Here is a 22,763-nt window from a genome sequence, read left to right as displayed (position 1 = left end):
GACAGGGTTTCTCTGTATAGCTCTGGCTGTCCTGGAACTCACTCTGTAGACCAGGCTGGCCTCGAACTCAGAAATCCGCCTGCCTCTGCCTCCCTAGTGCTGGGATTAAAGGGGTGCACCGTGGAATGCCTTCTTAACAACTCAAGCTCCCACCGTTTATGGTGACTCACTTGATGTAATTTAGCTTTTAGCAGGGATGGGAGGTATGTCAAGGTCAGAGGTCAGAGCTCTCTTTCCTTCGCCTGGGTCTTAAGGAATGGAGCTCAGGAGGTACTTGCTGAACCATCTTGACAGCCCTTATTAATTTTTTGAGAGAGTATCTCCCTGTGTAGCAGAGGTTGGCCTTCAATTCTTGACTTTCCTGCCTCAGCATCCTGGTTGGCTGATGTATAGGCATTGGTCACCACTAGACAAGCTCCCCATTGCAGGGCTTTCTGTATCCTATTTAAGAAATGTTAGCCCACCGCAGGCTTTGTGGGCACTGTCTTTTCTTCTGGAACTTTCTTGTACCCTTCATGCTATGCACTGGGCATCTAGGCTGAGTTGGACTGAGGCAAGGCCACCCCGCTGTGCCTGTGGATAGTTGGCTGTGTGCTGGAGAGACTATCTTTCCTGTTAGGCAGGGACTATGGTTCTGCTTCTGGGCACCATCTGTCCTCCTGTTGGCCAGTGCTCTAGTTTGTAACAACAGTGCTGTCTAAACTGCCAGTTTCGTCCCCCCCCCCCCACCAGGGTCTTATTCAGTGGCCTTGGTAGATGTAGAGATCACTATGTAGCTCAGGTTAGCCTTCAACTGAAGGTAGTCTTCCTGCTTCAGCACCTGAGTGCACCCACTGACTGGCAGCAGGGGAGAGCAGGCCAAAAGGCCCCAAGGTAGGAGTTGTGGCACACACTAGAAGGGAGAGCCATGAAAGCCACCTGGGTTGGGTGGAGGCTACGCTGAGTACGTAACACCGTGCTCCAAACATGCACACAGGGGCAAGCGGACACCTTTACCCTTATTCAAAAGAAACCCTGGAGAGAGAAAAATTCTGAGGTCTAAACTGGGTATGGCGGCACAACCTGAAAAACCCACAGCTGGGCAGTGATGTTTAGTCAGTTCAAGGTTAGTCTTGGTTACATTTCAAAATTGGGATCAGCCTGGGGTACATAAGTTGCTACCTCTAAACAAAACAAAAAACCCCATAAGGCTAGGGATGATGGATGCTCCTCTCTCCCCTGCCCCTATTAATCCAGCACTCTGGAAGCTGAGGCAGGAGGACCATGTGTCCAAGGTTAGCCTAGGATACAAAATAAGCCGGTCTCAAAAAAATAAATAAGTAAAACACCTCGAGACTGACAGAGGAGAGTCCCAGCACCCAGTGTGACCTGTGTGGTCAATACACTAGAGGACATGAAGTAGACTAGAGGGCATCACTAGCTGAGGAGTAGTTTCCGTGCAGTTCTCCCCCAGGGCAGTGAACCAGGGATGCTGTAGATGACAGCTGAGAGCATTTCTGAGGTGCTCTAGGGTGGCCTCAGCATCTGCACGTCCCAGGGGACCAGAGGCTTTGGGCTGCTGGTCCCTACTGCTTGGCCCAGTTGGCAGGAGTGGTTTTCAGGCCTGGTGCCTCCCCTAACCCCCTTGGAGCAGCAGGCCAGGCTGATCCTGAAAGCCTAATGTCACCACTCTTTGTGGCTTTCTGTAACTCTGGAGTATGCCTGGGTCAGGCCTTGCAGGAGCTGCTGCTGAGGGACAAGGGTCTCACAGCTGGTGCTGGGAGTGAGGGTCCCAGTGTAGAGTGCAGCAGGAAGGGGACCGGGTGCAGGCCATCCTAGTGGCCTGTGAGAGTGGCCTGAGAGAGGTGTTGCAGAAGAAACTGGGGTGGTGATGGCAGAAGGGCTGTGTACTTGCTGGGTACAAGGACAGGGAGGCCAAGAGGCCTGAGGAACCTGGGACATGTAGGGACCTGGCCTCCCTTCTTCCCCAGTGTGGGAAAGGGGAAGCAGAAAGAAAGGGCTGGCCACTGCTCGCCTGGCAGCTTCCTCTGGGCCAGGGAGGTGGTGGCGGGGAGGCAGGAAGCCTGGTTCCAGGCTCTGTGGTCCCACAGCCCCACCCCTACTGAGGCTTGGGAATGACACTTGACCCTCAAAAGCAGGTCTCCCCTTGGGCCTTTTGAGCTGCTGTCCCTGGTGTAGTGCCTATCCTTTTACTTCATTGCTTTCCTGTGACAAGCACTATGGTTGACTCAGCCCCTTTGAGGGGCCTATCATGAAGTCAACTCTCAGACGAGAAGACTGGTCCAAGGCCACACAGCCTAGAGGTGGAGGAGGCAGAAATGGGGTCTTGTGTAAACACAGGGCAGAGGTCATTAAGGTTGGGATTGTGTTTAAACCCCCCAGTTTGCAAAGCAAGCTGGCCTGCAGAAGCCACACTGGGACGTCACCCTGTTTGACAGGCCCACCCACCTTAGGCCACAGGGGTAGATGCCTATGCCTTTCTGAGTTGTGAACAAGGAAGGGGCTTGCTCTGTGTTTATGGGACTGGAAGGGGAAGAGGGAAAAAGAAGTGTCGGGGCTCCCAATGGGCCTGTTAGATGCACCCCAAGTCCTGCTCCCAGAGTGGATCCTGTTGAAAACTGGTGGTCATCGCTCAAGCTGTGCTGACACTGCTGGCAGCTGGTGACTCTCAGCTCATTCTATAAGTCCAGAGTAGAGCATGTCTGCCAGCATCAGAGTCAGGGCTGTGGACTCAGTGTTGGGATCATGGCTAAGGGCAATGTGGTAGGCACTGGGGAGGTGCAGGTCTGAGCTTGTATTTTGGCTTGTGTTCTTAGGCTGAGAACTTGAGCTTGTGAACCTGTTTCTCATTATGGCAGACAGAGCGCTCTGGCACACTCCCATCTTGAGGGGCAGAAATGAGACTCCCTGCATGGAAAGCTCCAGGCCCTAGGACTGTGTCTCCCAGGTGCTTTCCTGCCCCTGTTAGTGGCTACATGGCCATGCTGGGGAAACCCCTGCCCACTGCTTTGTGACTGGAAAAGGAAACCAAGGCTTCTGAAGGGCTCCAGCACAGCCCTCCCTTTCTGTCTCGCCTCTGGCCAAGGCTGGGATGAGTGAAAGGAGACCCTTCTGGGGGAGACCACCCAACTCTGGCCCAGGAAAACTCTTGTTCCTACCTAGGCATTATCTGAAAGGGGCCAAATGGCCTCAGAATGCTGCCACCACCTAGGAAACTGACAAGGATGGACGCCCCAACACTTACCTGTCCCTGGCCGCAGAGAACAAAGTGTCAGTGTGGCAGAAACAGATGTGTCCTAAGGCAGCATCACCTGTACCCAGTGCAGACCCTTGGGCTGTGTCCCTAGTGAGGTTAATTCAGCACTGAGCACTGCATTGTCAGTCTCCCTGGGTAGAGCGCCAAGGGCAGTGCTGGGCTGGCTCCTCTCCCCAACTCCAGGGTCCACTGGACGATGATGTCACTACCATACATAAGTTCACTAGTCCAGAGAGCCCTAGCCTTCACTACCCTCTCCTAGGACATTAGCTTGCTTCAAAAGGACTCAGGCTGGACGTGGCCTTTGTATATCTATGTTATGTCCTTTAGGAGGCTTCCAAGTCACATCTATTATCCTGTCCCTTTTAATGGCCAGATAACAGTCCCTGTGTAGACTAACCATTCTTTTCTTTCCTAATTTATGACTGAGTGGAAATCAGGTTGTTTCCACTTGGAGAGTTACAGTGAGTAGTGCTGTGACCATCTGTGCACTGTATCTTAGTAGGTTCAATCTAGGCTTAACATTACAACACAGTGATATTCCCACAAAGGCACACCCAGGCGGCTGTGTGACCTGTCCCTTTGTATCTCCTTATTCCCTGCAGCTGTTGGGGCCTGAGCCAGGACTGGGCTTGGCTCTGTGGCTAAGGGTGCCTTTCCTATGCACAGCCTCTTCAACACTCTGCTGTACCCTGCACCCAGCAGCACCGGCACTATTGGCTATCTTGTAACACTTGAATATACCATGTACTATCAACTTAGCCTGGAATTTGTAACTATTTTGCCTCAGCTTAATTTAAGCTTAAGGTTTTATGTGTCTGTACATGTATGTGCTCTGGTGCCTGTAGAGGTCAGAAGAGGGTGTTGGATCCTCTGGTGTGGAAGGTGGAGTTGGGTATTATAGAATAGCACAAAGGGCTCTAAACTGCTTAACTTCTCCAGCCCAGTCCTTTTTGGATATGAGTATGACTGACCATTTTTATATTTCGTTTATTTTTTTAAAGGGAGGTTTTTCTGTGGAGCCGATTGTCCTGGAACTAAACTTTGTAAAATAAACCAGGCTGGCCTCAAACAGATCCACCTGCCTCTATCTCCCGAGTGCTGGGATTAAAAGGTGTGTGCCACCACACTTAGCTACTCTTTCTCTTTTACTGTAACATTTACCTTAACTTCATTGGCCTTAGCGTATTTACACAATTGCACAACTGTCTAATTTTAGATCTCACTTGAGAGGTGCGCACCTCTCAGCAGTCCGTCCGCTCCTTGTCTGTGGATGGATTCTGTTCCCATTGTTTCTTGGTCATTTCATTGGAGCTCAGGCCTTACGATGCATGCTGGACAGAGTCTGCCTGTCGCCGAGCCACACCCTGGCTGCTCTTGTATTTTAGGTCTCAGTAGGCCACGACTTGTTTCCCTGTAGCTTAAGCTCAGGATATAGTCAGGGATGACCTGAACTTCTGATCCTACTGAAATCTGTGCCACATCTGGTTTTTGTGCTGGGGGGCTAAATTAGGGCTTTATGCTAGTGAGGCAATTTACTCTACCAACCAAGCTCCATCTTAGCCTGTGTTGTCTGTCTTGCTGATCTGCCTCATGCCACGGGTCTTGGTCCTGTCATGAGACAAGGAACTCTTCCCTCTGATCTGAGCTCCTTGGCATGAGGCCACAGATCTGTGCCACAGCTGATCATCAGCGCTGCCTGCCTCCAGGGCTCAACAGTGTCACTTCTGTTCCAGCCTTGATTCTTATCCCTGGGGCTCCCTTATGCCTGTGAAGGGAGCCTACTTACGCTGAGGGTTTGCTCGGGAACTTTTCTTTCTGCTCCTTTCCCCTCAGCTATGCACTATCTTTTTATTTATTTATTATATTTAAGTACACTGTAGCTGTCTTCAGATGCTCCTGAAGAGGGCCTCAGATCTCGTTACAGATGATTGTGAGCCACCATGTGGTTGCTGGGATTTGAACTCAGGACCTTCAGAAGAACAGTCGGTGCTCTTAACCGCTGAGCCATCTCAGCAGCCCAGTTATGCACTATCTTTCCTGAGACTTCTTAGTCACTTTGATTAGTCTGCAGACCCCATCTCTTGGAAGCATTCTGTTGGGCAGCCTGTGTCCCAGTGCTGAGGATGTCCTAGCTAAGCTACTGACTGATGTGACTGCCACCTCTGCGGCTGCTCTGGAGCATGCAGAGTGTGTTCAGCCGGGGCTGCTGTGCTGGGGCGGAGCACTTCCCAAGAGGCCCTTGTACCAAGTCTTTTTGACCTGTAGGGAACCTTGGGGGAAAGAGGGCCAGCGGAGTCAGCCGGGGCCTGGCAGTCAGGTGCCTTGAGCCTGGAATTTGTAGACTTCCTTACTTACATGACTGATAGTCGGAGATAAGGTCCACAATGGGAAAGAACAGAGTCGGGAAGAAGTATAGCTTCAATAGTCTGCTGCCAGACTTGTCTTCCAATCATCTGGTTAGCTCCCAAATGTCTCTGTGTAACCCTATGATCTATGTGTTTTTGTTCTGAAAAAGGCTTCCTATTATTGAGTCACACATGCCAGGACTTAGTTACCCTAAGACCTCAGCTCTCTTCCTACATCAGCAGGCCCTATTCCTTGTCCTCAGGTCAGAGGGAGATAGATGATAGATGGTAGTGGCCCTGGGCTCTAGAATGGAAGTTGCTTCAGCCTGGGGGAGGGGTTCACTAGGCACAGTCCTGGCATACAGCCATTATCATGGTCCCTCAGGCTCCCACGGTGTAGTTCAGTGGAAGCTTGTGGTCTGCTGAGGAATTCAAGGCAGCCACAGGTTCTTTCTCTGGTGGATGTGGCTTCCCTCGGCCAGGTGCCTTCAGAGCCCCATGAAGATGAAGGTACCCTGATGAAGTGTCTTCAACCGGCTGTTGAAGATACTGCTCAGTGCAAAGCAGGCCTTTCCATTCCCTTGACACATGAAACCACGTGGCTTTAAGAGTGACCAGAAATCCGTACAAGGACCCAAGAGGCAGCCATGGCTCTAATGTCATTTCCCAGCAGGCTGGAGGTGTAGTGGCTGGTGGCAGGACTCTTGACTTCTTTGTGATGTGTCATTGTGCTGGGGCTATAGGGGACAGGCAACCACAGTGTCATGGTTCACATAGAACTGACCACCACCCAGAAACATCTCAGGCCTTTAATTCCACCAATCAGTCCCACATCATTTGTTCAAGTTAAAGTCTGGAGAGAGTCAAAAGCCCAGCCCGGGGCTGTAGAATAAGGACAGAACTGTACACTGCACCACAGTGAGGGCAGGGCAAAGCAAAAGGAATTAGAAAGTCAAGATATCAGTCTTGGTCTGGAAGTGGGCGGTATAGAACGTGGTAGTTGGCGCCAGTTTGCTTACACTGAGGAAACCACAAATGGCCTGGACACTCCAGCCCCCCAGTGCTGGATCTAGGGAAAGCTACTTATTGGTCGGATTGACCAGTGAAAACATGCTGGTAACAAAGAATCTAAGGCCTTCAAATGTACTCGGGATTCTGGCTAGATACTCCCACAACCTGCATTCCCTCAGAAGTCCAGCCAGACGGACCATAGGCCAGTGCTCAGGCGCTGTGACTCTGATCTTTTTAAGGCTTACACAGGAAATTGGAAAGAGTCTGGACTCTGGCCAGCACACAGCAGTTGTGGACAGAGTTGGAATCAATGTATTACCCACTTGGCCAATCTCCAGCAGGTCCCCTTTCACTCCTGTTAGCAGGCAGTTGGCCGAAGCTGGTGGCGTTGGAGTGAACTCTGCAAAGAGCAAAGCTAATGCTGGGTCTGATGTGCTTGGCTGGAACACCTGCTAACCTGGTCTCTAACCTGGGAAGGGACAAGGCCTGTCAAGTCCTCTGTCCTTCCTACTTCTCTGGCTCTCCCAGTTACTTATCTCTTTATCTCTGCTGAAGCTGGTCCTCAGCCCTCTCAGCCAGAAGGAACAATCTTATCACAAGGAAATAAAGGACCAGAGGTCAGGGGAGGGGCGGCTTCCCTCCTAGAACTCTGACCCCAAGAACTGGCATTTGTGAAAGCTGGCCTCTCCAAGCCATGATATATAGGGCTCTTGCCGCTAGCTGAGAACTGTTCCCACAGGTGGGAAGTTGTTGCAAGAGAAGGATGTTCTGTGTCTCCTTCTTCTGGAGAGACTACAGACAACCTGAGAGGCCTGAGGGGTGGGAGCTGCCTTGAATGACCGACCCTCTTGTTCTCTCCTAGAGCTCAAAGCCCAAGCTCCAAGAGGCCTGTTCCAGCATCCGGGAGGTCCGACCATGTACACGTCTGGAGATGCCTGACAACCTCTACACCTTTGTGTTGAAGGTGAGTGCCAGGGCCGTGGCTCCTTGGGAGCCCTGTCCTCTCCTCAGCTGCAGAGCTGCATGCTTTTCTGCAGGTGCAGGACCAGACAGACATCATCTTTGAGGTGGGAGATGAACAGCAGCTGAACTCCTGGCTGGCAGAGCTCAGGGCAAGCACAGGCCTTAGGTGAGGATTGTCCTGCCCGTCCATCCTTGGCTCCCCTCGATGATCCCTGCTGGTTCCCTTCATAAGCAGCTCCTCCCCTACAGGCTGGAGCACCCGGATACTGAGTTACCTCCTTCCTTAGTGACAGAACCCAGCACAGCTATATCCCCAAGGGGAAGCACTGACTCCCTGGACCAAGGTATGTGCCAGATCCTTGGTCTCTGGGTGTCCTTGGACATGTGGCCCCCCTGCGGGTCACCACCACCATCTTTCTGCCAGGTGCTTCACCTGGGGTGTTGCTGGACCCAGCCTGCCAGAAAACAGATCACTTCCTATCCTGCTACCCCTGGTTCCATGGCCCTATCTCCAGGGTGAGGGCTGCACAGCTGGTCCAGCTGCAGGGCCCTGATGCCCACGGCGTGTTCCTGGTGCGGCAGAGCGAGTCCCGGAGAGGGGAGTATGTACTCACATTCAACTTACAGGGCAGAGCCAAGGTAGGGCAGGAACTGGTGGAACAGGGCGGGGCAAACGCAGCCTGGGCAGTAGGCTGATCTCTACCCCTTTCCGTAGCACCTACGCCTGGTGCTCACAGAGCGCGGGCAGTGCCGGGTGCAGCACCTGCACTTTCCCTCGGTGGTAGACATGCTCCGCCACTTCCAGCGCTCCCCCATCCCACTGGAATGTGGAGCAGCCTGTGACGTCCGCCTCTCTGGTTACGTGGTAGTCGTCTCTCAGGCACCAGGTAGGAACCCTGAAGTTGTCGTCAGGGGTGCTGTACACACACGCCCAAAGCTGCTCTCTGGTGCGCTTTCTTGGATTTTAAGACTCATTCATGCCATCTCTCCAGGTTCCTCCAACACCGTCCTCTTCCCCTTTTCCCTTCCTCACTGGGACTCAGAGCTGGGTCATCCCCACCTCAGCTCTGCTGCCTGTCCCCCTGGCCATGGTGCAGAGGCTCTCCCTGGCCAAGTGACACCCCCCGAGCAGATCTTCCACCTGGTGCCTTCTCCTGAGGAACTGGCCAACAGTCTGCAGCAGCTGGAGCTCGGGTCTGTGAGCAGTGCCCGGGACTCGGACTATGAAATGGACTCCTCTTCACGGGGCCACCTTCGGGCCATTGACAACCAGTACACCCCTCTCTCACAGCTGTGCAGAGATGCAGACTTGTGAATGGAACCATTTTCCTCCCTTCCAGAGAACTACAGGCTGCTGTCAGCCTTCCCCAGCTCAGACGAGCCCCGCTTCCAACACACCCGAGGCTGTCACAGGCTTCCTGTCAGCCACAGCTTGGCCCCGGCTTTCTCCCACTGTTTACAGATGTAGTTCTTGTGCACAGGTGCCACTAGCTGGTACCCTAGGCCCAGTCCCCAACCCAGAGGAGGTGGGGCTGCAGGCCCAGAGCTGGCAGTGGAAACTGACAAGAGCTGATGACAGACTTCTTACCAGGTAGGGGCATCGGGAAGCACAAAACACTAACAGTCCCTGGATTCTCACATGGTGTCCTTCCCTGTAGCTTCAGTTCTGTGGCAAGTCCTCTTGGGTTCCATGCCACAGGCGATGGACGCTTCATGCTCCTGCTCCTACGCTTAGCTTTACGACAGAAGCTCTGCCAGAGAGACAAGCTTAAAGATCAAAAGTGACTTAAACAGTTTACCTCAGAGTACCTTTTTTTTTTTTTAAAAAAAGGATTCAGGTAGGGCCCCCCCCCCTGCCACTCTGAAGTCAGGGGCAGCGAAGCACCCGTGCTTGGCTTACCCTGAGCCAAGCTAGCATGCTAGTGTCCTTGTTTGCTCCCTCAGGACAGTTGCCTGCTGTGGGGTAGCCACTGTCCTCCCTAATGTAGAGAACGAAGTGTGTCACCCTTTCAGGGAGATCCAGGCAGCTTGCAGAGAGAGGACGACATTCTACCCCAGTGCCTTATGCATGAATAACAGGACTCGGGGTTACAGCAGCTTCACAGAGGCTGGGAGGGACAGGTGGGGGAAGGGCTCCCAGGCTTGTTTAGTGAGCCCATGTTTATACTCTCTACCCCACCTCCAGCATCTAGTGGCTTTTTGGGGTTGGCTCCTCTGTGATCCAAAAAGGGAGCAGCTGGCAGCGTGTTGTGTAGAAGCTCTGTCCCAGGTGGCAGCAGGGTCCCCATCCATACAATCTCTCCATCCAGATAGTGCCAATACTGTGATTGTTCCTAAGGGACAGGGTCACAGGGACTCGAGTAGGTAGTGCTTGCAGAAGCAGCAGTGTCTTTAAAGAATCACAACTCATCTCCTCGACATTGTTCAGAGGCAAACATTCCGCTGCCCTGCTGAAGCCAGCAGTACTGACCTCCTCTGGTTACTCTGTACTCTGCAGGGGTGTGGGCTTTGGGGAGGGAAGCAGCTGCACCTCCTCTCGAACATTCCCCATTGTATCCACGGACCAAGGTGGGTCCAACACAGGTGCAGATTCGTGTTCCATCTTTAAGATAACTAGCTTTCCTTCATTGTACATAAGGTATGAACCAAAGATATAAGCAATATCCAACCAGTGGTCCAGATCCGTCTCATCTACATAGGATGGGTGCACAGCTGTATCCCTGCACCTGGCCAGAAGCTAAACTAACTTCAAACTCGGGGCACTCATTTCCCCTGGGCCTTTAGAACTAGAAAGACCAGCACCTCCACCCCATAGTGCTGGCATTCCCCACACTGTGGACAGCTTCCTTTCAAGAAATGTCCAAGATGACAGAAAAACATAAGGCAAAAAGGTAATCTCGTGACTCTGGGACAGAGTGACAACACTAAGCCAACACCCTTTCTTTCTGCTGGAGTAGGTCCAGTTGGCTGAAGGGGGCAGGCAGGTTTTTGAGGTTCCAGGCCGGATGCCCTCCCAGTGTGTCGGCACCAGGCACCATTCCTACCCCAGCAGTCGTTACTGGCCACCACTGGCTCGACAGTCCCTGTACCCTTGCTTCCTTCTCCTTAGTACTCAACTACAAACTAAAAGTCACCAGCACCAAAGAGTTGGGTCAACTAACCTGCCTTCACTTTACCAGCAATCCATATGGCTTTATCTGTATAAATCTTCTGCCTCTGATCATTTCTGGATGGTGTAGGAGAAAGGAACAGCGGTCATTACAAACTTGGGCCACACAACACTATCTTTACCTAAATTTCTTAACCCCGTCCCCGGGGGGCTCGGTCTCCTGCAAACACCAAGTGATAAACTGTCACCCACTGCCTCCTAATGAAGACACATCTAATGGCCAGTGTGTGGCCGGAATAAGCAGCATTGCGACCACAGAAACAGGGAATCTCATCTTCTATCATTATAGCAGAAGGTATTTGGCAAATCTTTGTTTTATGTACTGTATGAGTAACTTATTCTTGAATAATGCAAATTTTGCTACAATGTACAAATTGCTATGTGAATTAAAAAGGTTTCAGAATTACAACCCTGGTCTCTGCACCCATCCACCCCTCCCTCACCGGCCGCCTCCCCTCACCCCTGGCTGCACTAAGGAGGGATGAGGCCCTGTGCTAGACAAGTGCTTGGCCACTGTGGCCACGCCCTGAGCCTGGTCAGGCTCCTTGGTTTCCTTTCTAAAGTAGTATCTTCTGCCCCCTACTGGTCACACAGAACAACCGGGATAGCGGATCAACAAGGCTGGGTTCTGTAGAAAAGGAAAGATGAGCTTACAGAGTCTGCACCTGCTTGCAGATGTGGACTTTTGAACGCTGCCCACCTCTGGCCAGCCTGCCTTCTGCTGAAGCCAACTGAGAGGGAATCACAGTCTTGACTTTTTCTAGATAACCTTGAGCCAGAACTAAAGGTGAAGAAAAAAAGTCATTTGGTCAGCACCTCCTCTGAGATGGGAGCAACACAACCACACCTTCCCTGGGGTCTACCTCCCACAGCAGCAGGAGTCAACATAAACACACACTAACTGGGTATCAGTTTTTAAAACTTTTTTTATTTTTTAATTTTTTTTTAGTTTTTATTTTATATTATCTACAAAGTAAAAGTTTTCCCTTAACTTAAAAGTTGAACCACTGTAGACAGTGATTGCCTCATCAAACTTGATTTATAAATAATAATCCGTCAGTTTGGCGGTAAGAATTTACTGAACTGTCAAGTTTAGTAAAAGGGCGTTCCAAGTCTTGATTTTTTTTTTTTTTAAAGCGGTAATAGCAGCAAGAATCACTCTTGTTACTTCTGTTGCTAGCTGATGTGTTCATGACTCTCAAGGGCCATTAAAAAATAAATAACTTCCAGTTTCAGCAAGCAGAGCTGGGTACTTGCAGGACCCTGCAACAGCACATGGAATTATGGAACAGCCACAAGTCCCTACATGCCTCTACTCGGTCCAAAACATCCTCCACTGCAAGTGAGCTGTTAGCATTCCTATCGGATGTTAAATCAGTGTATCTTTTACAAAACAAAATCAATGAAGTTCTAGTTTTCTGTGCTTCCGGTTGGCAGAAGCAGGAGAAGGGAGGAGGGGATTTGGCCTTTCGGTTCCTCCAGGGCAGCCTTACAACTGCTGTTGGTGGTGGGCTTGTACTGTAAAAAAGAAAAGTGGCTATTTAAACAACACAGGCACCACTGCCCGCCAGCCTAGTGTCCGCAGCACACAACTGACAACTACGCTTGTGCTGGCGAGTAAGACTGGAGGGTTAATGCTGCCCCTCTCCCCCAGCTGCAGCCAAGGTGGGGTTGGGGAGGGAAGTGGGGTGAGGAGAAACAAACCAGTCAGACGTGAAACCACTTCAGATACAAGTCCTGGACTTGCTGCTTGTGGGGCACAGGCCTTCACACCCCCTCCCACTACGCTAGCCAAGCACCACTGCTTTCCAAGTCACAGGGAAGGAAGACAGGTGTTGTCACAGCAGCCATCAGTACGAGACATCATGGGTGTCCTGTGTCGGGGCACAGGCTGGGGCTAACACTACACTCAGACCAGTCCGCACACAGCACGTGCTCACCAGTGCTCTTCTCCAAGCTACGATCAAACTTGGCCATGGGCATAAACCCCCCACATCAGCCTATAAAGGACTCAGGACGGACCACGCCGCCCTGTCCAGCCTATCATACATACATAACCAGAAGGCCAACTGAGTCCTCGGCATGCATCAGCTACCCAGAATGAGGCTGCTGCTTCTCAAGCCAACCCTGATACCAGCAGAACACACACAGAGTCTAATGCTCCCTGACCGGCACGGTCCCGCCTGTGCACACTCGGATGGGCCTCACTAGTCAGGTTTGCAGCCTGCGCACTGGGGTCCTGCCTGCCTGCCATTCTACCTCTGCGAGCAGAACTCGGGGTGCCCCGGCGGCCCCTGCACACACACGCCTCACCTGAAGGGTGCGTCATATAAGGGAAATGCGTTGTTGTCGAGACTGGAATGGGCTGTAGTGCGGCCTGGGGACCGCCGGGTGGCTGTGTCGTCATTAGCATCATTGGCGCATGGGCAGTTGGATGAGAAGGAACCATTCCTGACTGTACATGAGCCTGAAACAGAGAGCTCTTTTACGCATACAGGCGACATCTCCTTAAACAAGTCAGCTACTCCTTTCATTGGACTAGGGCTCTTGAAGGGGCAAGATGGACTTCTTGGGTCACCTTGAGGTAGATCCGGCAGGGCTTAGATGGGGAAGTTGCCTCCTAGTCCCCAACTCGTCTGCTCAGATACCACACAGGGCAAGGTCTTCACCAAAAGCAGCCATTATTGGGGTGGGAAGGGCACTTTCTTAGCTTGCTATGGTGCATGGCCAAAGATATCAATGCCCTTTTCAAGTCAGAAAGCAACTGACAAGGGCCTGTAAGGGGACTACCTCCCCAGCAGCCTCAGCAGCTTCCTGAGTCTCTCCTCTTCCGCCCTTCCCCAGCTGTAGTGGGTTCCCCAAAAGTAGGGTGAAGCGGCACTTAGACCCCTCACTTTAAAAGCTTAGCTGACGGAGCAAAGGCTGCAGTCACTGGCCCCACTGAGATGACAGAGTGATCTAAAGCCGGGTCCAACCCAGGGCTCCGTACCAAGCAGCAGCAAATTTAAGTTAGAAAGGTGATGTTAGCTAACTGGTCTGGTCGGAAGCTCAGCCTCGGCTCTGCAGGGAGTGGGTGGGCAGAGCAGGAAGAGGCTGCTTCCTGCCTCCCATCCTGTGCATTGCTGTAGACCATCACCCCAGCGAAGCGCTGCTTCACACCTTCAGACAGGCCCATAGCCCTCTGCTTTCCCTGTTAGCCTCTTCTCTCTTACGCAAACACATGAGGGAGGTTTCACATAACTTCACAACCTCTGCTGGACACTTAGAGGACCCTGATTCTCTCAAGTCTCACTCCACCAAAGCACACTGACCACACTGGCTACCCTCCCCACTGCTGCCAGCCAACCAACAGGAACATACTCTACACCCTCAGCTCTCGGGGCAGGACAGGAACAAGCTAGCCTTCTGCAAGAGACCCAACTACAGGGCAGCGTTAGCTCACACCTCGCCAGAGCCTCACTGGCACACTGCAACAGGAAATAGAATCATTCAGGAACTCTTCAGAGTGAGACCGGCCTCGGGGAACTGTGATCCAAAGTAGCAGACTTCTGATGCAGCCACCCTGTGCTAACAGCTACAGAGAGGGCCTCCCCATGGCCCAGGCTGCCCTGGCTCTCTCAGCAACCACAGCTTTCAAGCTCAGCCTTTACACTGGGGGAAGGAAGGAAGGAAGGAAGGGAAGCTCCGGATGATCTGGGCTACACTGGAGTAAGTTCTGCACCACAGTCCAAGGTCCAAGCTGAGCAAGCACAGCACAGGACCACAGCAGACAGGCTACCAGGCAACAACTGGGACACTCCTAACATGCAAACCAACAATCCCAGTGCTGAAGGCCTGCCTGCCACCCTGCTCTCAGGCTCCCGCGTGTGCTCCCGTGTAGAGGCAGGTGTCTGTATGTGTACACATATACACAGAATGGTGAAGCTAGAGAGACGTAGCCAAGCAGACACAGAGAGGAAAGGACTGGGATGCATTCCAGACTCAGAGTTTTAAGGTCTCAGCTGGGAAATACTAAATCACAATTTCACTGATCCACCACAAAATCACAGCAACATTCACTGAGGGCCAGAAGATCACATACTAAGCAGGAAAGGGGCAGACAGGCAGATGGCACCACACACAGGGTTTCCTGGCTTGGGGAGCAACTGGCTCCTTGCTGCTTATCTGACCACCACTCCCTATATGGCCTTGACAAAAACTTGGCTAGTGCTGGTTTACCTGAGGTCCGTGGGCCATGTGGGGTGGGGTGGTGTACGCCGGCTGAACATGAGAAGGGTGGATGGTGAAGACTGTCTGCTGTGCTGCGGGGAAACTGCTCTGTGGAGACTGTGTATTAGAGGCAGGTGTCATGGAGGGTGGTGTTGGTGCCAGCCCCGCATGATAAATGGCTGACTGCTGCTGTGGACTGGCCAGATGAAGAGCCTGGGCGGCCTGGTGCTGATGGTGCTGTAAAGCAATGGGAAACTTCATAAGTGAAGGGGAAAGGCTAGCACCCCCCCCCCCCNNGNAAGGCACAAAGCATCTCCCATGCAGACGGTCTCAGCCGGGCGGTTACAGCTCCAAACAAAGCTTTGCTGCCCCATTAGCACATGTGACTGAGGAAGCCAACAGAAGGCAGCATTGTGGCTTGGCTTCAGGAATGAATTCCAGAGGGCTTTAGACTTAACTAAGAACTTCAAGATCAAGCAGCTTTTTACCACTTTTGTTTCTGGCATTAGGCAACTTAGGGAATGGCCTCCCCTGTACCCACAACTGCTCGCAGCTACTTAAGGATAGCGGCCCTGGTCAGGCACAGGCCGTGCCTCTCCTTACCTGAACAGGACTGGGTGCAGGATGACTTCCACCATGCTGGCTTTGCTGCTGTCCGGTGGGAGTGGCCGAAGGCTGAGGATGGGGAGTATGTGGATGCAGGGTGGCATTAGGATGTGCATACTGCTGAGCGAGGGAGCCGGTGGAAACTGAGGTGAAAAAGAAAAAGGAATGTGTACAGTTCTGATGACCACTGCCAGTCCTCTATGCCTAATTTGCAGTGCTTTCCCAAAAACTGCACTATAAACACTGCCATGCCCTGCAGCCATGAGAGCAAGCTCACTCTGGAAAGTAGACGGAAGGGCTCTGCCTACCAAGGCCAGCATGTGACCCATTTGCTACAGAGCTCTACACACTACATTGACACTCAGACAGTCCGTGTTCCTCTTGGAGGCTTAGGTAGAAACAACTCCACCAATCACACTGGCCCACATGAAGACAGGTGAAGCCTCTCTCTCAAGGTCACCATGCTACTGCCCTGGAACGGTCCCAAGGACAATGTCACTGCCATCTCAGTCAGTCACAGTACCCACTCACTATTCTGTTCCCTCCTGAGTGATACATCCCCTTACAAAAAGCCTGGAGATGAAACTGACCACCCCATCCTGTTAGCTAGAAAAATACCAAAGGAACAGCTTTTTCTTGACACTCTTAAATGTGACTGTAACGACAAAGACCCAGAGGCTGCTCTTTATCCATCTAGGAGGGGCCCCACCTTGGGACCAACCAAGGAGATCAGGTATTAAGTGAACCTGTGCCTTTACAGAGCCTGAGAATGAGAAGTCCGGGAAGGTCTCACTGCTCCTGCAACTCTGGAGAGCTCACGACACAAACTAAACATTAAGCAGAAAATGGGACTGCTCTCAAGCTATCTCTGTATCTATCTCTATATCTATCTCTTAATCTAATCTATCTATCTATCTTATCTATCTATATCTATCTATCAATCTAATCTATCTATCTTATGTATCTATCTACCAATCTAATCTACTCTACTCTAATCTATCTAATCTATCTAATCTATCTAAGCACTGAACCCTTAGCCCTCCATAGCCAAGTCCACACACAGATGTGTCTCATAGTTTCATGCACTTTAGGTAATATGTCAGCAAACAAGGCTATGATGTGGACAGAGAAGCAAAACCACTTAGGCTCAGCACCAAAACTCCCAAGAATAGCGCGCATGGAGGACTCTGGTGTGTGGTATCGAGGGTTAGGGACAGGAAACATTCCTGAGATGTCACAGTGCAGGGCAGGGCATTCTGTTTGGGTAGGGCATTCTGTTTCCAATGCGTGGTCCTGAATGACAAATGCATCTGAGAGGGCAAAGCAGAAGGCCGGAGCTGGCATGGCCTGTATGTCCACCTGCCAGGGCCACAGCCCTCACTCACCAGTGTCCCTCAGTATCCAGGTGAGACTGATGAAGGCAATTGTGTTTAGAACCAGGTACAATTTCCCCCACTGTATTAGTCAACAGCTGTGTAATGAGAAAACCACAGGAGCCTAATGTCACAATGTTTTCAGTGAGTCAGGGAGACCAGTTCGTCTTCTAACTCCCTGACTGTGAAAAGCCATCATAGCAGTTAAGAACGACTTTTGTTTTTAGAGACGGGGTCTGCAACTGTAGACTAGGCTGCTAGATGGTGATAACTGGTCCACATGTCTCATTCTAAAACCACGAACATTAAAGTAAAGCCCCATCCAGTGTTTAGTTGTTTCCTTCATGGCAATGTTAAGTCCAACTGAGGGAAAGCACCCTAAATGTTTACTTATGGGTTTCATAAAGAGAGGATACAGAAGCTCAAGTATTCAAAATAGAAAAAAGTTTAAGAAAACATAAATAAAAGGCTTGGAGACATAGCTCAGTGCAGAGCTTTGCACAGAAGGCCCTGAGTTCCAGTTCCAGAATAGGCAGAAAAACAAGTAACTCTGAAGGAAGCTCTAGCAAAATGCTGTGGGAACACGGCCACCTCAGTGATAGTAACTGTGTCCATCAAGTCTCCGAATTACATCTGTCAACTGGGAAAATCTTGATACTGTCATCTGGAAAGAGAATTAAAAGATCCTTTTCCCTCTTTGTTTGTTTTTTCTTCTTTTATAGCTTAAGTTGGCCTGGAACCCACCATTCCCAACTCCATCTTCCAAATGGATCGGCATCAGGGTACCATACCCAGCCAGGATACCATACACCAGGATACCACATCCAGTCAGGGTCAAAATCAAAGAGCTTTATTACTCATAGTTTATGCTGAAGATTGGAGCCAGAGCCTCCTGCATCCTAAGTACACAGACTACTGCTGAGTTACACTGAGCCATGTTCTTAAGACTGAATAACTAGAGGCAGGGCTTGGTGGAACCCACACAATCCTCAAGCCTGAGAGCAGCTGACCCTCCCACCTTCGCTCCTCGCATGGCAGGGCCACACTTTCACTACCACAACCAGTTTTAAATTTTATTTTTATATATAAGGGCATTTAAAGGCCAGGCTCTCACAGAAAATGTGTTCTTATCATTGAGCCACCTTCATATTATACATCTTTTTAAAAAGATTTATTTTTATTGTATGCATATGAGTGTTTTGCCTGTGCAACACACATATGTGCAGTGCTCACAGAGACCAGAACAGAATACTAGATCCCATGGAACTATAGATACAGATATAGTTACACGTGGGTGCTGGCAACCAAACCCGAGTCCTCTGCAAGAATAATTAACCAGTGCTCTGAACTGCTGAGCTGCCTCTCCAGGCCCTAGTATGCATTTTAACAAAGCACTTTCAGGAGCATCCAGAGAAATGTTTACATCTGCCCACTTTCTGGCTCAAAGAGCCTAAAAAATAAGCAACTTTCCCCTTGACTATAACTCAAAAAAAATCGGGAAATGGGAACTGACACTGTAATTCCAGCAGCAGCAAAACTAAGGGCAATAAAAAGCGGGGAGAGGGAAATTAGAAAAACAACAAAAAAGAAGAGACTGGGGAAGGTAACCAAGAGCAGAATCCTCAGAGAATGGCAAGCAAGGCTTTCAGCCAAGGGCAGAATTAAATGGTTGCTCCTCTACTGGTTAGTTTAACTACTTGGGAAACTAGAAAGACCATGATTCCTCTCAGAAGTCGCCATTTAGCAGCTAAACTACTACTTACAAGGCTAGAACAGTCTCCTGGGAGCTGGGTGAGAAGATAAAGTGCTTCTTGACTTAAGTATTTAAAATTCGAAATATGTCAACTCTTTTTAACATTAACAAGATTCCAGAAACAGTCCCCTAAGTCAAGATGTTAACAAAAGTGAATTCAGTCCACAGGACCAGATGTTCAATCTGTAAATAGGTTCTATCATTTTGACCTGGGATGCACAAGTCAGTGGTGATCACTAGCACTGGAAACACTGAAAATAAGCAGAACAGGATCCTCCAACTTCAGTAATTCCAAAAAGGGGGATATAACTCAAGGAGCAGATTTTAGGAGACAGAGTGGATAAAAGACATCAAACTAAGGCAAGGCAAACTGGCTGTGGATTAGGGCAGAACACTGCGGTGACTAAAACCCCCAACAGCAGCCGCTGGCTTTAATGCTGACTCCTCTCATGAGGAAGCTGCGCTCAGGGACGATGATTCAAGACCTTCCAGCCATCTGCCCAGGAAATGACTCTGACTGTAAGAGCCAGCAGGATGGTAAGGATAACTGCACTGGAGACCTCAAACTGTGCTCCTGAAATCCTCAGGGACATTCCCAACAAGAGCACATGAACGGGCTCCATTTGTTAACTAATCCCAGGCACCAAAAAGTGGCAACTCATTTTGGCTTGGCACAATTAATGAAAATTTAAGGTAAAAATGTTTCCAAAACCCTGATGTCATTCCAAAATAGCCCAAAATTTAGTCCCAAATTAAAGAACATTAAATCTTACTGTTTGTTAGAAGTTCACTTAAGGAAGAAGGCAGCCTAGACCACATACTGTTACAGGCTTCAAGACATGTGCTTCCAGAGGCCTTCTCATGCTGAAGGAAGCTCTGGACGCCACGACTGCATCTGCTTCCAGTCCTTTAAGCCTCTGGTCATGCAAATAGCGGTAAGACAGAACTGTGTCTCTAACTACTTCACCTGTCCTACAGGAATCTCAGTGAGGTCACCTCTCTGTAGCCCAGGACACCACACACTCGTGCTTTAAGCTTTGCACAAGCTTGTGGCTTAGTATAAAATACTACCAATAGTTCAGAAAAAGTCTCCCAGAATGAGGAAAACATAAGGTATTTCCCACACAGCTACCGTGTTGTATTCAAAATGGCTTCCTGAAAGAACTCAGTCTTTAACTACAATTTTCTTAAGCTAAGACATAAGACATAGTTCTTTTATCAAAACTCTGAATTATACAAACAGAGCCACAAATCTTTACTTTACCTTTGTTTTTTTTTTTTTTTTTTTTTTTTTTTTTTTTTTTTTTTTTTTATTTGGTACTTGGGAATGAATTCAGGGCCTGGTGCATGCTATAGCNTATACAAACAGAGCCACAAATCTTTACTTTACCTTTTTTTTTTTTTTTTTTTTTTTTTTTTTTTTTTTTTTTTTTTTTTTTTTTGGTACTAGGGAATGAATTCAGGGCCTGGTGCATGCTATAGCAAGTTACTCTACCACTGAGCCACATCCCCAGCCCAGACATGCATACTTTGAATAATTCTGTCTGGTAGAAAGAAAATATTCTCCAACAAATTAGCTACTTTAACACGTATCCCTTAAATAGTGTTTACTGTGTAATTAAAATTAGTATAAAAAACCCAACTCACTGGCAAAGTAGAAAGAAGGGCTTGTCTCCTTGTTGTATGGTAATTTGGGACATGCTGAATTTGGGAAATAGAAAGGTAAATTAGCCTCTTGAGGTGTGCATTCCTGATGCTCTGGAAAGGTCGACACTTTTGTATTCACGCACGGTTCGTTTGGACAGGGGTGACCAGCACTGTAAATAAGCATTGCTGCAGAGATTTACAAGCGAACAGGACTGAACCGGAAGGCTTTCCTTCTGTACTGAGGTAGCAAGTCCACACGCTGACTTGCTTAAATAAAAAGAATAAGATTATTATCTGATAGAGAACCATTAACTGATAAAAAGACCAACATGGCATCAATCAAACAGCCTTGACATAAGCAAGGTACCCAGACAAAACAGGATTTAAGCAAATTCATGATACATAATTTTTCACAGCAACACAAATGTCACCACAGGCCCTTGGGTAGTAAATCCCAAGGTTCACGACATAAAAATATAAATTTAAGTATCACACTATTCATACTAAAATGTGTCTGTCTAAAAGGGTATAATTAAAGCACTGGGAGAATATATGAATATTAACAAGCAGATGTCAGGCAGAAGGATTACAGGAAATTCTATTTTCTTTATGCATATTGTACTTAGAAAAACTTATCTGCATTAAACTATACATGTTAAAAAAATATTTAGCTGGTGTGGCTGCTCACACCTCCAATCCCAGCACTCGGGAGGCAGAGGCGGGTGGGTCTCTGAGTTCAAGGCCAGCCTGGCCTATATAGCAAGTTCCAGGCCAGCCAGGGCCAGATAGAGACCCTGTCTTTTTTTGGAGGAGTGGGAGTGGGACAGTGAGAGCACATTCAGTTCTTCTGGTTGACCTGGCAGTCAGACAGCTCTATCATGGAGTTTGAAAATGAAACCATTGCTAGAATACCAACTCAGATGAGGGGGGGACTGGATACGAGCAGGACAGACGTTAAGAGTGATCACTTTGGAGGGCAGAGGCGACAGGTGAGTCTGCTATTAGAAGTCGTTCCTCACAAAGAGTACAAGGTGACACCATGTAGTCCTCCTCAACACAAGGAGGGCCTTTGCCTTGAGAGCACCAGTACTAACAGGGAGGCCAATCAGCAGCAGAACTGAGGACAAAGCATCACTACACTGAGAATCAACATCTTCAAGGGTCTTATTTCTTGGGTTATAGAAAATACATACTTTTCAAAGGAAATGAACACAAAATTAGTATTTCCATACAACAGTTTTCAAACAGTGTGTTTATATTATATGTACGTAATACATATATTATATGTATTATATGTATGTATGTTTGGCATAACTGATCTATGGAGCACCCAAGGTACTGACAAACTTATGTCAACATATTAAAAAATGATTTTTGACTATGGGAAAATTCTTAGTGTACATTTTATATAGGACCTGCATGATAAAACCAGGGAGGCAGCTTCTACATAGCGCTGCACTGGCTGCCACATAGTGCTGTTTCTAAAAGCATTAGGAACTTCAGCTCCAAAGTTTCCTCTTAACCCAATGGGGGCATACCAGAAAACAGCAGGAAAGAAGTGTCTCTTCCACTTCTGAATCACACAGCAGCAGTGTCCAAACATAAGAATTTCCACCAAGCCTTTTAACATGCTGGAAAACTGTAGGAATGTGTGCACAGTATAGCAAAGTCAGCAAGAGACACCACCAGGGCCTTTCCGTGCAAGGTCTGGTCTAATCCCAGGGAGTACGACTGACCACACGCTGAAGGACAGATACACCATGATGAAACGTAAGCCAGGCCACTCTTTATAAATCAATGCAAATGTAAGCCAGGCCACTCTTTATAAATCAAATCACAGGAGGACTTTTATCTCGACAGGGTCTTGCTGTGCCACCCAGATTGGTCTCAATACCTGATCCTCCTTTTTCATGATGTCCTCAAGGCTAAGATGTATAGGCACTCTCCCATGTGAGGCCAACGGACTGACTGCTTAAAAGAAATGTTTTCTAAAGTGCAGCACTTGCCCCACTCTTTATTTCAAATGCCCAGTACACACTGATGATGATGGCAATGACCATGATCAAAATGTGGAACAAGCAGACCTCAGGGTTTCATATAGGCAAGTGTTTTCGACGGCAGTCATGTATCCCTGGTGATAGGTGTGCACCTGCTCAGTATACATGTTATCACCAACACAGGGTGGCCAATGTTCTCTTAATTAGCCTACATAATGTTTGTTAAAGCATCAGAAATGATGAAGTGTTTACCACAACACAGACCTTACTGTCCTGCATATGCTCACTTAAGGCATCAAACTTAAGACACAGTGTGTGCACGGCTGCATGCACTCAACACTCTCACTGAGAAGATGAGACACAGTGTGTGCACGGCTGCATGCACTCAACACTCTCCAGTAAGAAGATGAGACACAGTGTGTGCACGGCTG

General features: G+C 49.2%; 2 protein-coding genes across 5 annotated transcripts in view; one reads left to right on the top strand and one right to left on the bottom strand.

The window, feature by feature from the left end:
- Sh2b3 (SH2B adaptor protein 3) overlaps nt 1-11,367 on the top strand; it is a 23,230-nt gene extending 11,863 nt beyond the window's left edge. For 3 of the 4 annotated variants that reach the window (XM_029533613.1, XM_029533612.1, XM_029533614.1), the window contains exons 3-7: nt 7,478-7,579; nt 7,653-7,744; nt 7,828-7,922; nt 8,003-8,217; nt 8,294-11,367. In XM_029533613.1, the coding sequence (XP_029389473.1) occupies nt 7,478-7,579; nt 7,653-7,744; nt 7,828-7,922; nt 8,003-8,217; nt 8,294-8,893 (1,104 nt within the window). In that variant the 3' untranslated portion in view covers nt 8,894-11,367. The remainder of the gene's footprint in view (nt 1-7,477; nt 7,580-7,652; nt 7,745-7,827; nt 7,923-8,002; nt 8,218-8,293) is intronic. The other variant, XM_021186870.2, reaches the window with a different exon arrangement.
- Nucleotides 11,368-11,826: 459 nt separating this feature from the next.
- Nucleotides 11,827-22,763, bottom strand: part of Atxn2 (ataxin 2) — a 97,878-nt gene continuing 86,941 nt past the window's right edge. Inside the window, exons 20-24 of the mRNA XM_029533865.1 lie at nt 20,336-20,389; nt 15,560-15,705; nt 14,966-15,193; nt 13,061-13,214; nt 11,827-12,265 (exon numbers count right to left, since the gene is read on the bottom strand). Coding sequence (XP_029389725.1) covers nt 12,237-12,265; nt 13,061-13,214; nt 14,966-15,193; nt 15,560-15,705; nt 20,336-20,389 — 611 coding nt within the window. The 3' untranslated portion in view covers nt 11,827-12,236. The remainder of the gene's footprint in view (nt 12,266-13,060; nt 13,215-14,965; nt 15,194-15,559; nt 15,706-20,335; nt 20,390-22,763) is intronic.

Source organism: Mus pahari, chromosome 23 (assembly GCF_900095145.1).
Source record: "Mus pahari chromosome 23, PAHARI_EIJ_v1.1, whole genome shotgun sequence".
NCBI lineage: Eukaryota > Metazoa > Chordata > Mammalia > Rodentia > Muridae > Mus > Mus pahari.
This window is presented reverse-complemented; position numbering and strand designations above follow the sequence as displayed.